This window comes from Coptis chinensis, chromosome 3 (assembly GCF_015680905.1).
Source record: "Coptis chinensis isolate HL-2020 chromosome 3, ASM1568090v1, whole genome shotgun sequence".
Lineage (NCBI taxonomy): Eukaryota > Viridiplantae > Streptophyta > Magnoliopsida > Ranunculales > Ranunculaceae > Coptis > Coptis chinensis.
Window position 1 is genome coordinate 77,729,476 of NC_141458.1, and position 15,197 is coordinate 77,744,672.

The 15,197-nt window shown below is 39.4% G+C and overlaps 1 protein-coding gene across 1 annotated transcript; it reads left to right on the forward strand.

Moving 5' to 3' along the window:
* The first annotated feature begins 959 nt into the window (after positions 1–959).
* Positions 960–1,532, forward strand: LOC147510935 (uncharacterized). The gene has a single exon (XM_086598296.1). It carries the CDS (start codon positions 960–962, stop codon positions 1,530–1,532), a length of 573 nt encoding a protein of 190 aa, XP_086454422.1.
* The last annotated feature ends 13,665 nt before the right edge of the window (positions 1,533–15,197 follow it).

The following is a 15,197-nucleotide window of genomic DNA, read 5'->3' on the forward strand; positions in this document are numbered from 1 at the left end:
TGGTACTATCCGTCGGATAATATCCGAATCCGATTTAATTAATATAAATATATTATTATATTATAATTATAAAATATAAATATAAATACAAATTTAGTTTAGGGCTTTTTATAATGTTTGTCATCCTAAATTGAATACCGTCTTCTCTACCAACAGTTTGAGTTGCTACTAGTCTTTTGAACATCTGTACATCTCTCACAGAAAATTGACTGGAGCCACTTATAAACCAAATCCTTAGCAAGCTTTTTATTAACAATAGTCTCTTCGTCAGATCTCAATATACTCACAACAACTTTTCTTCATCTGCTCCAAACTACGTTCCACTAAACTCGCGCTAATAGTAGAAGCTTCTCGAGTTTGTTTACACAAGGCTAAAACTGTTTTTCCAATTCTTCATCTTCTTCCATTGCAAGATTAAGTTCTTTCATGACTTGCTTGACAGGTTTGACAATATATGGTTTGATTTGGATTTGTGATCGGATTTGGATTTATTTCCATCTGTTTGATTTTATGATCGGATTTGGATATTATCCGATTCGAATATCGGATTTGGATACTATTATCATACATCTGTCGGATTCAGATTCGGATTCGGATTTGGATACAGGCATATCCGCATCCGAACTTATCCGTCTGCACCCCTAGTCATAGCAATACCAGGACGTCCATACTATCACTTCTACAAACTCCACCACCATGACACAGATGAATATTGGAGCCTCAAGCACTACCTCCAAGACTTAGTCAAAGAGGGAAAGCTCAAAGAGTTCCTTATATAAAGCAACCTCATGCATAAACTTAATGCCAACCACAATAGAAGCAGGAGCCGGAGCCATGAACAACCTGCTCCCAGGAGGAGCAGAAGCAGAACAGTCCGACGATTTAAATCTCCGGGTCGGTCGAGGCACAATAGGAGACAACACTTTTCCGACCTGGGTGTTTGTAATCAGGTAATCCACATGATTACAAACACCTCTAACAACGAGACCTCAGGTCGTGAAAAGCACAGGCGTGTGAGAGCACTGCAAGAAATCTACCACCTCTCCCACAAAGCTGAAGTGACCATTCCTACCAGCTCTCAATCTACGACCTCCATATCATTTACAGAGGAAGATCTCAATAAGGCGTGCCTACCCTACAATGATACCCTGGTAGTGTACGTCAAGATCAACGGATGGACAATCAAACGGGTCCTAATCGATCCAAGCAGCTCCTACGACATCCTTTTCTACCAAACATACAACGATATGCACCTACCAGATTCAGTAATGATAGAGTCAAATGCACCACTCTATGGGTTCAATGGAGACCGCACAGACGCCATTGGAGACGTCATCCTACCAGTCTCCATTGGAGAAAAGGAGGACATGGTCAAGACATCAACACGCTTCAGCGTGATTGATGGCAAGTCGTCATACATTGCCATCTTAGGTTGCAGGTGGATCCACAAGATACAAGCAGTTCCATCAACCTTACACCAAGTCATGCGGTTCCCCGAACCCCGAGGCATCATGGAGCTCATAAGCAACTAACTAGAAGGTCATCGATGCAATCAAGCACAACAACAAAGGTCAAGACCCAGGCCGTCCAGACAACTAACATCCCAAAGATGCAAGCTTCCAGCCCTCCAACACCAGCAACAGACAAGCTCAAGCACAAATTGAACCTAGAGAAAAAGTTAAGCTGGGCACAAATGATGACCTAAAGTTTGTTTATGTAGGAGCTGATTTAGACCGCAAGCTCAAGGACCAACTTGTCAATTTTCTATCTCTCAATAAAGATGTTTTTGCTTGGTCGTATATTGATATGCCAGGAATTGACCCTCAGGTCGCTTGCCCCAAATTAAATGTAAATCTAATTGTAAAGCCTATCAAACAACGACCTAGGAAACTTGCACTCAAATTTCAAAAAGTGATCAATGAAGAAATAGAAAAGCTCAAAAAGGTTGGATTCATCAGAGAAGTCGAGTACCCGACCTGGTTAGTTAACATTGTAGCCGTCCCTAAGAAAAATGGCCAGGTACGACTCTGTATAGACTTCACCAATGTTAACAAACATTGCCCAAAGGACAACTTCGCCTTACCTAGGATTGACATACTGGTAGATCAAACTTGCGGTCATGAACTTTTATCATTTATGGACACATATAGTGGATACAATCAGATACCACTTGCAGAAGAAGACCAGCAAAAAACGTCTTTCATAACCGAACAAAGAACGTTCTGCTAGAACGTCCTATCATTCAGCTTGAAGAACGCCAGTGTGACCTACCAAAGACTTGTCACAAAGATGTTCAAAGACTTGCTAGGCGACACTATGGAAGTCTACATAGACGACATGGTAGTCAAAAGCGCAAAGGCTGGCGATCACATTTCTCACCTACAAGAAGCCTTTGAAAGATTGTGCCAAAACAAGATGAAGCTCAACCCAACAAAGTGTGTATTTGGGGTAGCCTCAGGGAAATTCTTAGGATACCTCATTTCACAAAGACGCATTGAAGCAAATCTAGAACAAATACGAGCTCTTCTTGAAATGCCAGAACTAACTTTCAAACAACAAATTCATAAACTATTTGGCATGGTCTTAGCCCTCAACAGATTCATCTCACGTGCATCTGACAAATGCAGATCGTTTCTGCAAATACTCAAGAAAGGCGCAACATTCACATGGACAGACGAATGCCACAAAGCTTTTAACGGCCTGAAGGCTTACCTATCAACTCCGCCCGTCCTATCCAAACCAAATGAAGGAGAAACACTAGGGCTTTACCTTGCGACTACCGACTTTGCCATCAGCTTGGTCTTCTTTCGCGAAAGCGAGGGAATCGAAAAACCAGTCTATTTCACCAGCAAGACATTGGCAGATTCAGAAAAGCATTACTCTCCAATTGAGAAAATAATGTTATCTTTGTTATACTCTGTTCGCAAGTTTCGACCTTACTTCCAGGCTCACAGCATTAAGGTCATAACAGATGTACCCATCAAGCAGGTCCTGAGTTATAACAACAAAACAGCCCGCATGGCCAAATGGGCTGAAGAACTCAGAGAACATCATATCAAATTTTTTCCCAGAATGTCTCGCAAAGGTCAGGTCGTTGCTGACTTCCCCGTCAAAGATGTCAACTGGGAACCCGAGCTTATTACTTCACTCCATCAACCAAACACCCCAGACACATAGGACCTCTACGTAGATGGAGCTTGCAACAACAGCAGTAATGGACTGGGGGTTATGTTAACTTCACCAGAAGGAACCCAGCTACAAAAGTCAATAAAGATCGATTTCGCAACATCCAACCACGAAGCGGAATATAAAGCACTAATAACAGGCCTCCGCATGACACAACAACTACAAGTCTGAAAGATCAAAGCTTATAGTGACTCACAACTATTTGTCAAGCAGATCACCAAAGAGTATGTCACAAATGGAGCAAACTTAGCCAAGTACGCTCAGGTTGTCAATGGTATCATCAGCTCGTTCACAATATTCTCCTTGGAACACATTCCCCAAGAGGATAACATACATGTAGACAGCTTGGCTTTCTTCGCCTCGAAAACCTAAGAGGCATGTCCCAGCACAGTCTACATTGACATCTTGGAGAGGCCCACCTACCAGCAAGAAAGTGTCAACAGCCTCACGGACTTCCAACCCTCATCCGAAGAAGAGATCACTCAATCTTGGATAAGCCCTTTTCTGAAATTTATTTTACATGGCGAGCTCCCAGCAGAGGCAAAGAATGCTCGTGCCATACAATTTTGAGCTCCCAGATACATCGTGATCAATGGACGACTGTTTTGTAAATCTGCAGGAGGACCCCACCTAAGGTGCATAACTCTACACGAAGGCCAACTCATCTTTGATGAAATTCACAAAGGCGAATGTGGAAACCATATAGGAGCAAGATCTCTAGCTCAAAAAGCAATCGCCCAAGGGTATTATTAGTCAGGCATGCACATTGAGGTAATGAAATATGTTCTCAAATGCCACCGATGTCAAACATTTGGCCATACCACCTAAGTCCAGCATGGGAGTTGATCAACATAACCATCCCGTGGCCTTTCCACATATGAGGGCTAAACATCATGGGACCATTCCTCCCACAAAAAAAAAACATGACTCAAATACGTCCTTGCAGCCACAGATTACTTCACCAAATGGGTTGAGACAATCCCACTTGTTCAAGTCAAGGAAGTCCACATCATCAACTTCATATAGACTAATATCATCACAAGTTTTGATCTACCACACACCCTCATCATGGACAACGGAACCCAATTTGCTGGCACACAAGTCAAGGAATTCTTACAAAAATGGCGCATCACTCAAGCATTTTCCACACCTAGATATGCACAGAGCAATGGCCAAGTAGAGGCCACAAACAAATCCATCAAAGAAAATCTCCAAAAAACGTTGGAGAGCAAGAAGAGCCAATGGCCATAACAACTCGAGAACATTTTATGGGCATACAGAACAACTGCCAGAGTAGTACTAACGAGTCTCCTTTCACACTTTGTTTTGGAACAGACGTAGTCATACCATCAAAACTTACAATCATAACCACAAGTTCTGACATCGTTGAATCAGGAGAAAATGACAACATCTTAGCCAAAGAAGTCGATCTCCTAGAGGAGCGAAGGGAAACTGCTGTAATATCCTTAGCTCGGTACCACCAAACCATCCAACGATCTTACAACAAGAAGGTCATCCCAAGATCTTTCCAAGCTGGTGACCTAGTCCTCAAAAAGACCTTAGCACCAGCCAAGCTTGACCTAACTTGGGAAGGCCCATACATATTTAACAAAGTCGTTGGAAATGGAGCGTACTGGATCAAAACTCAGCTTGGTGATGTGCTTCCCCGACCTTAGAATACAGCTCTATTCAAGTATTTTTACTAATAATATGTCTCCAGATGTATCAATCAATATGAATAAAATTTCATTAGCATTTCGCGTATAAATGTTATCCTTGCATTACATGAGTACCACGCATCTTGCACTCCCTTGCCCGATCTAGGATATAAAAGTAACCGACCTAGCACCAACACTAGGGTTAAAGCACAACTCAGCTAGAATTACCACACAGTGGTTAATTATCAATCAAATTCAATCCCCGGTCCCCCAAAAGGACTCAAATCAACTTAACACCAATGCCAGGGTTAAGAACGATTCAACTGTAATTGCCATGCAAAGGCTAATTATCAGTCAAAGGACCCCCAAAAGGACCACAAGTCAAACTTAAGGCCTTTGAAAGTGTTAAGTTTGACTAAACTATAATTATAGCTGAAAGGCTAATTATCAGTCAAAGGTCAATAAGAAGTTCCCCCAAAAGGAACCCTTCACTCAATACACACACCTAAGGTCACGAAGAAACCTACGTGCCAACTACGCGCATCTATCAGGTCGTACACAAGCACCTATGACCTACAAGCATCAGTCGATCTAGCAAAGTATGACAAGTCGTTGAGTATATTACTATGCAACACAGGTCGCCAAATAACAAAACAAAAAATAGGAGAAGCAATCACATTCATACAAAATTCAAAGACAATCTCAATTCAAAACAAGTAAGTAATTTAAATATTTTTACTTAATACAAATTCGGTTAGATACTAGAGGCCCTCAGGTTATCCTAGGAAAATGACCTCAGCATCCCCATCAAAAATGTAAGTTATCAGTATCAAAAGAGAATATAGTTCAAAAAAATTCATTCATCATCAATCAAATTACAAAAGGAGCACAATCAGGTGACACAAGGAAGATTCTCTACATTCAAAGGGTCCAGTTGGCAGCCCTGTTCACCAACAGGGCCACTAGCCAGATCACCACTTGCATTCAGCACTTCAGTGGCAGCATCCTCAGTGGGCTGAGCAGCAGGAGCAGCACCCAGGTCGGTTGGAAGATCAGATCGTCTACTAGAATCTGTAATAGTACTCTCTACAGTTACTGTTACAACCCCACTTTCAACAGATCTCTTAAGGGTTTTGTATTTACGTTCTAGTTCCATGTAATCATCCACCAGAACGTAGACATCCCCACTCTCTACTAGATAGACCAGGTCGTTATATTCATTCTGAGCTCGTTCAACAACGGCCTGCGATTGTTTGCTCTCAGCAACCCAATGCGCTACCTCTACCCTAGAAGCATCAAGAGACGGCTACAATAAGGCCACCTTCCCAGCCAAATCCCCGTCCTGAGCCCTCAGCCCCACCACTTCAACATGTTCAACCTCTTTCACAGCCAGTAGCTTGTCATAAGCCTCCTTGGCAACCTCCAACTCCTTCTTGTACAGGTCGGAGATAGTTGCCATCTCCCTCAGCTTCCTATACATCGGCAAAACCTAACAACCAACAAAATAAGTCAAAAAAGAAATAACTCAAAGCACAAAACAAAAACTCAGATTGGAAGAACAGTTACAAAGCAGATAGAGCGATCCATATCTTTTAGATTTGCCTCCAGATCTTTGCCCGTCTCCAGCTAATGCCTATCACCATCTAGGGCAATACTCTCCAGCAGCCCATTCGCAACTAATGAAGATTTGAAACTACAGTCTATATTCTTCACTAGCCGTGTCAACCCACTAATGGGGTCGTGGTAGGTGACTGATAAGAGCCCAAAATTGTAGTTTTAACCCCTTAATAATCATACTTTTAGACCAATTATGTGAGTAATAATTAAGAGTTAACACTGATTATGTGTTTTTATGCATTTCAGGCTTCAAAGTCCATTATGTGCAGAAATGTGCCACTTTAGCGAGATAAAGGAGCAAAGGTCGGTTACTAAAGAGTTCCGTGATTAAAGGCCAAGATTCAAGAAGATAAAGCCTTTCTAAAGCCCGGTCAAAAGCTGAAAAGTCGACGCGGGCAAAAATAGCACACAAGTCAACAGAACTTCCGAACGCCGTATCTTTGGACTCAGACCTTGGAATGGGGCCTACCTTATGTCAAAACGACCGGCTCGGAAAGAGCTTTCCAATGGTCAAAGCCTTGACCCAATCAGAGGAGCAGAAGTGGACGAAAAGTCTGTTGAAGCCAACTGCAGCTAAAGAGGCCTTTTTGGACTGAAAGAATTGGGTTTTGGGCCTGATTCTCTAGCCCAAAACATGGCTCCAAGCCCATGCACGATTTTTGGATCTGAATGTATAAAAACCAAAGCTTCACTCTTTGTTAAGGGTAGATAGTTAGACCTAGATTAGAAATTAGATTAGTAGCCTCCATTAATTAGTTTTAGATCTCGGTTTTAGAATTTCATTCCCCTGCTTTTAGATTAATACTTTAAATCATTGTTCTTTATTGATTAGATAAATAAAATAGTTATTCTTGTCAATTTCGATTTTTGTCATTTACAATTTATTAGATCTAATTTAAATTCTTGTTATCATTCAATTCTTAGTTATTAATTAGATTTCGATTATTGTTTAGTTAAATTTCATAAAGTTAGAATCTTTGTAATATGTTGTATTCAATTTCAATGGGAAATGATGGTTTGATGAATCAAGGCTAAAACCTCCATTAGAGGGGTTGATGAAGCCTTGATGAAAACTTAGTTGTATAGTGTAGAAGCGTTGTAGAGTCTATTCCATTCTAGAAGGTCGTGTTTCGCCATGAGAATGGGTGGACGACCTCACATGCTAGTTATAATTGGTAGAAATGTCATGTTAATTAGGGATTAGAACGAGCAATTCTTACCGTAAGAACGTAAGAATTGGATTACAACAGTCTATTCTAGGTGATTAAGTTGGATTCGAGGTGGATTCAATTCCCCTCTAATTTTTTATCTAGATTCAAGAACATTAGTATTTCCATATATGTCGTAGTGACATTCAACATATTGCTTTTCATATTGCATCGTAGTATAATTCCCCTTCGTAAAGCTCTCATTGACTTAAGACTGATTAATTAGATTAGAAAACAATTCCATGCTAGAGCACTAGGAGTGGAACGAATTTGTTACTCCACTCTATTTCGATAGAATTGAGAGTAAGAAACTTTGATAAATATAGACACATAATCTAGTTTTAGTTTTACTTACGTTTTGAGTTCATCGTTCATTTCGTAGGTAAACTATTCATTTTACGATTTATCAAATGGCGCCGCTGCCATCTTAGTTGCACTTTAGTATTGTTTTCATAGTAGAAGTAGTCATTTTTAAGTCCCATTTCACCCACCCACCCTTGTTTGATTCATACTGTGGTTGTTCGTTTCAAAGATTGAAAAGTTTCAAAAAATCGCGACCTGGCGACGACCGGCGCCTTTATACCGAGCGAAGCGACCCGCGCTAAGTTACTGGAACACGAGCGCGACCCGCCCTTATACCGAGAGCGACCCACGCTAAGTTAAGATTCTTTGGAACCGCGGCCAGCGACTATGCGCCTATCTGGCGCACCAGCCTAAGCTGAAATTTGCCGGATTTTCCACGGGTTTGTTTGAATTTTGATTTTTCAAGTTTTTCAGGTGTTTTAACTTGTTATATCACGGTGAACACGCGTAAACAAGGCGTTATTCATAAGCAAAGCAAGGGCCTTAATCAGGTATTCCTTTCTTCCACACCTCGTGATCTCGGTTAGAGGTTTCTACTAGTATATCGAATTGTTTGGAGTGTTGCATGTTTAGTTAAGTTCGACTTAGTCTTGCATGAGGTTAAGGTCCGGGTCGAAGAAAAACAACTAACGTAATTACCGCGGCAACGTCAACAAACAAGTCTATCTAGTTTCCACCCACTACACCTCTAGCTACTATTTCACACACACCACCGATATTATGGTGAAGAAAGAGAGACTCTCTCTCTCGACTTTTATAAAGCCTTGGCGATAACCCTAAATCTTGCATCGTTCTAGCGGACCCGATTGGGGATTTCGAATCCCCTCAAATATTTTAATTTGTTTTGTTTTCATGGTTTAGACCATGAAAACCCTTATTAGCACACATCGTAGGATTGAACAAGTCCTTACAACATTCCACCATCCTACGGTTGGTGCGGAACAAATTAAAATTGAGGGTATTCCCTTTTCACCTTAGCTAATAAAGGCGTCTTGGTTAAGCGCTTGGCGCCTAATTCTATGGACTCGTGGGCCAAACTTGTTCATTTGTTTATGGAACATTTTTACCCCCCTAAAGACGGATGAAATGCTTTCCAAGATTCACTTCTTTCGACGAGAATCCTCATGAATCATTTTGAGAGGCTTGGAATCGTTTCACCGATCTCCTTATAGAGTGTCCACACCATCACCTAGCAAAAAGACGTTAGTTCGTGCCTTTTCAAAGGACTTCTACACCACCATAAAGAAGTCCTAGACATAATGAATGAATGGGGTAGTTTCCTAAGTAAAGGAGCCTCGAGGAGGCATATAAATTTTTGGAAGATCGACTAAGCATAATAATAATGGGGGTAGTGGCGATTACTCCCGCTCCGCTAGTTCTTCTCTTCAGATTAAGGCTACCGGTATGTTTGAGGTTAAATCGGATCCCGAGCTTAAAACTCTAATTGAATCCCTCACAAAAAGGTAGAGGCATTTTCGTACAACAAAAGCCTATCCCCGTCATGAATGTAAATTCAAATCCATGTAGTTTCATTTGGAGTCCCGAAAGCATCCCGACTCTTAATCGGCCCTATAGCCTATGAACATTCTTGTTCCATTAATAGTGAACCTAACACCCCGCGGAGACAAAATCCCAACGGTTGGAGAAATAACCAACAAGTCACACCTACCTGGTGGTACAATAATCAATATGTTAGGCCAACACACGGTTATAACCAAGCTCCACCACAACAAGGACGGGATCGGGGTAATTATAATAATTATATCAACAAAAGCTTAACCTCGACAAAGTCAAGCACAAGGTCAATGTAGTTATAATAATTATAATCCTAATAGAGGTATCGTTCCGGTAAATAATAACTATCATAATCCGCCCATAAATAATCAACGCGAGATAGTTCCAGTCACACCACCCGTGACTATTACCACACAACCAGATCGTCTTGACACCTTCATACAAGTGAGCCAACAACTTTTCCAAACCATGGCTCAATCTAACCAACACATTCTACAATCCGTTAATAATTTAAACCAACAGTTAGCCCAAGAGAAAGCCCAACCAAAAGGCGTGTTTCCAGGCCAAGCGATACCCAACCCTAGAACAGCAAACACAGCCTTTGAGGTAAACGGTAATACTAGTACGGAAACTACAACCGTAGGTGAGCTAAATGCCATTACCACTCTCCGTTCTGGAAGAGTGGTTGATAACAAAGTAACTATGCCTATAGTTACCCCATCAGTACTCCCTACACCGGATATCGAACTAGATGCGAAATAGAAACTGAAGAACCTACCACTGTAGAGGTACCAGTTAAACCACAACCTAAGAAACAGAAAGCCAAGGTTACACATCAAGTCGAGCCATACGCTAAATATAGAGCGAAACCACCGTTCCCTCATAAATTAGCCATGCTAACCAAGGATACTAACTTTGAGGAGATTAGGAACGTTTTCAAAAATCTAACGATAAACCTTCCTTTTCTCGAAGCAATTAAAAAGCTACCTAATCACGCTAAGTTTCTTAAAGAGTTTTGCACTACTAGGCGTAAGACCAACATACCTAAAGACGCCTTTCTAACTGAACAGTTCCCAACTTTATCGAAAATAATGGAATTGTTAACTACAAGGACCGGTCGTCCTATCAGTCTAATGCACCTTAGGAGATTGTCACACACGACGACCGGGCTTACTAGACACGGGGGCTAGTGTTAACTTACTCCCATTTTATTTGTATAAACAAATAGGTCTAGAGGAGATGCAACCTACTAAAATGACATTGCAATTAGTCGATCGGTCTATTAAATATCCTAAGGGTGTGGTTGAAAGCGTCTTTGGTTAAAGTCCAAAATTTTTTACTACTCGGCCGACTTTGTTATCCTCGACATACGTAAGTCACTAATGACTCTGTACCTATCATTTTAGGGCGTCCCTTCTTGGCTATCGCCAACGCGGCTCATAAAGCTGCCGCGATGGTTCGATGTCCTTGTCCTTTGGCCATCTTTTTGTTTGAGGTAAATGTTTTCAAAACGAGGGACCGCGATATCCGATTCATCTATAAATGGCGAGGTTAGCATGATCGAGCTTAGCTCAAGATTACTTCAAAAACATGTTTCCGAGAAACAGATTAACAAATTCCTTTCCTTCGAAATTCCGACTTTAACAATGACTCACGGTAGTAGATTTTAAATCGAAGAAGAATTCCTGCAACTCTTTTGCACCGCTTCTTTACCCTTCCAGCGAGTCCCCCTTGCCAACAACCATTCATCCCTTGATGCTATGACGGAAGATGAATTTTTCAATCTCTATCCCAGTTGATCCTTTTGACCCACCTATTGAGGAATGTCTTGCATATATCAAGATTTTCGATGATATGGACTTGAGAGCTCTAGCTAAGAATCATTCACCTTCCATCACCAATATTCCCCACCCTCCACCTTTTCAAAGGAACCTCGAGTTTGTTTTTCGATCCTTTAGTTTCTCCCGTGCTTCATGATTTTTTAAATCCACCTAATAAACAAATACTTCCCAAGGATAAACCACTTGACACCTTCATTTTCAGACTTGAGCGGTCCCTAACTACACCATGAATGAGTTTTGTGCTAAACCCACATCCTCATTTTTTCCATGCTTTCCTCTAAAACTTATCCTAATCCACCATATTTTCCACAACCATTCACTTTTCCACACTTATTCACTAGGACACCCTCTCGTTCAAAGATGAAACATAAGGTGCATGCTTTCGATTATGTTATAGGTCTATCGACTTTGTTTTCATTCCACTAGGTTGCGTCGAGGAAATCTTGGTGCTTGATTGTGTTTGGATATGTTTTCGTGATATTTATTTATGGAACGATCCACAACTATTTGGTTGTTGATATATGATAAACCGCATATTCATACATATGTTTAGATAAGTCTCGGTATCGACTATAAACGACTCAATTTTTGTGTTTGGTGCAATTCCTTTCATTTCCATATATTGGTGAATGCACCATTCAGGTAACCGGGCCCTCCCTATGGAGTGTGTGGTTGTAAGTACCGGATCCTAAGTCCACGGTTCACATAATTCATGTTTTCCACTCTTGCATGTTTTCTTGGTTTTGAGTCATGTTTCTATGGTGTGAATTATGTCTTTCTTCGCTTATTGTTTTCCTTTATATTAAACCTAATTCATAAAAAAAGTAAAAAAGTTTAAAGCTATAAAAATAGTAATCTAGCAAGTCAAAGGGAATCGACCTTAAAAGACCCAAGTTTTCGTACAATACTAACTTTATGGAGTATAGGCCAAACAAAAATCTCAAACTTAAAAAGAGTTTTCCAATTTTGTTTGGGGGTGGCGTATTTTGGTATTCATTTCAAATCTTGTTGCCACCCTAAGCTGTCATGTTTACTCGAAGTAGAGTTTGTGTTAGTTAGTAACGTAATGGTTTAATTGTGCTTCATATTATCATATTATCTTTACAATATTTCATTACAGTCGCCAATTTTGCCATGTTTCTATGGTAAATTCTTTCCTTATCTCTTTACACTTTGAGGACAAAGCGTTCGATTGTTTGGGGGGTGGGATAGAAACATTTGCAAAAATTAGACACTTTAGGATGTAAATTATGCACTTTTATTTATAAAATGTTAAAAATTATAAAAATTAGTTAGTTACATAATTTAATTGTGTTATTGAATTGTTTCATGAACCCCCTTCTCCCAAATTGTTTGGGGGTGGTATAGAAATACGATGTAAATGTTAAGCACATATTAGGTTGTATATAACGTATTATTTGTCTTAAAAAAAATAAAAATAAAAAGTTTATGCTATACACTTAGGAATATTGGTATTGTTTCTTTCTCTATGCTCTTAATAATCTACAAGTCTCACGTAGCTTTTACATTAGAATAGTTTTTAGAAACTTAGGTTAATATGTAGGTAATAATCTTTGCATCTATCTATAAATATATTACATGAGTATCTATGATTGTTTGGCAGTAAGTTTCAAATCTAGGCTAGAGTACTTATTCTACAAATCTGTGAGAATATAGCCTAAAGCCTTATATGAGTGAAACATTTGAGAAATGACACAAGGGAGAAGTATATTCCGAATAGAGAAATCACACGTCCACTTGCTTGACCACTATACCATGTCCTAATAGAGAATTTAGGCCCTTTTTGGATCGATATAGCTAGAAATTCTGACCTAAGTATATTTTCCGCTAGTTAAATCGGAGCCTTTCATTAGCCCTTTCATAAACCACAAATCCTTTACCCCTGTAAAAAAAAAAAAAAAAAAAAAAAAAAAAAAAAAAAATCAACCTACCTAATTTAGAATAAGTCTGAGAAATAGAATGAGGAAGAACGAAAAAGAGAAAAACCTATGTAAACAAATATTAGTTAGTTGCTTCAGAAATAAAGAAAAGAAGTTTCCATCCAAAGAAAAGAAAAATTAAAATAGAAATAAAATAAAAACTCCAAAAAATAGAATAAAAGGAGTCAAAAGCCAAAGAAAAAAAATATATGGCTAAGGATGGAAACAAAGTGTAGAAGCAAAAGTAAATAACAAGGTTTTCTCTAGTTACATAATATGAAGACTCTTTTATCTCAGACTTGTCCTTTTTGAATATCCATTTCCTTCATCCTTAAACCATCTCCTAATCCCCGAAACACCTAATAAAGACCTCTAGCTCAATTAGGAATAGGTTAGTGTGATAGTAAGTGGCAGATGTGTTTGATCGACTCCAGCTTCCTTGTGTGTCATTGAGATTGTAAGGTAAAGTGTGCCCATGCAAGACTAGAGTAGCTTAAACTTGAGTGGAAAAATCAGAGTGTTGTATCTTGACTATTATTGTGAGAACCTACTTAAGGACGTTATTCCAAGTTTCAGAAATGGACCTGCTATTGCATTTCATAGTAGTACTCATTGTATATATGTTTATTGTAGATGATTGCTTATTATGTATATATTAGCTTAGGTTTTTGACTTGGTTATTCTTGTTCATAGCTAGTGAGATGTATAGATAATTGAGACATAAATAAGGAAACAATAGTTTTATTTCTTAGTCGTTGTAGTATAAATGAAGTTTGTGAGTACCTTCACTGGAAAACTCTCACGAGACTATAACTCGTCCACTAGGGAATTCCTAGTGGTTTAAAGCCTACTGTTGCGTATATGGTCAATGCAATCGCACTCAAGTAAACGAGTAGATAGAACTCCATTTTTGGTCACTTATTCTAATTTCTCATCTTTGCTTGAGGACAAGCAAAATGCTGTGTGGGGGTGGTTTGATAAGAGCCCAAAACTATATTTTTAACCCCTTAATAATCATACTTTTAGACCAATTATGTGAGTAATAATTAAGAGTTAACGATCGACGTGTTTTTATACATTTCGGACTTCAAAGTCCATTATAATGCGAAATGTGCCACTTTAGCGAGATAAAGGAGCAAAGGTCGGTTACTAAAGAGTTCCGTGATTAAAGGCCAAGATTCAAGAAGATAAAGCCTTTCTAAAGCCCGGTCAAAAGCTGAAAAGTCGACGCGGGCAAAAACAACACACAAGTCAATAGAACTTCCGAACGCCGTATCTTTGGACTCAGACCTCGGAATGGGGCCTACCTTATGTCAAAACGACCGGCTCGGAAAGAGCTTTCCAATGGTCGAAGCCTTGACCCAATCAGAGGAGCAGAAGTGGACGAAAAGTCTGTTGAAGCCAACTGCAGCTGAAGAGGCCTTTTTGGACTGAAAGAATTGGGTTTTGGGCCTGATTCTCTGGCCCAAAACATGGCTCCAAGCCCATGCACGATTTTTGGATCTGAATGTATAAAAACCAAAGCTTCACTCTTTGTTAAGGGTAGATAGTTAGACCTAGATTAGAAATTAGATTAGTAGCCTCCATTAATTAGTTTTAGATCTCAGTTTTAGAATTTCATTCCCTGTTTTAGATTAATACTTTAAATCATTGTTCTTTATTGATTAGATCAATAAAATAGTTATTCTTGTCAATTTCAATTTTTGTCATTTAAAATTTATTAGATCTAATTTAAATTCTTGTTATCATTCAATTCTTAGTTATTAATTAGATTTCGATTATTGTTTAGTTAAATTTCATAAAGTTATAATCTTTGTAATATGTTGTATTCAATTTCAATGGGAAATGATGGTTTGATGAATCAAGGCT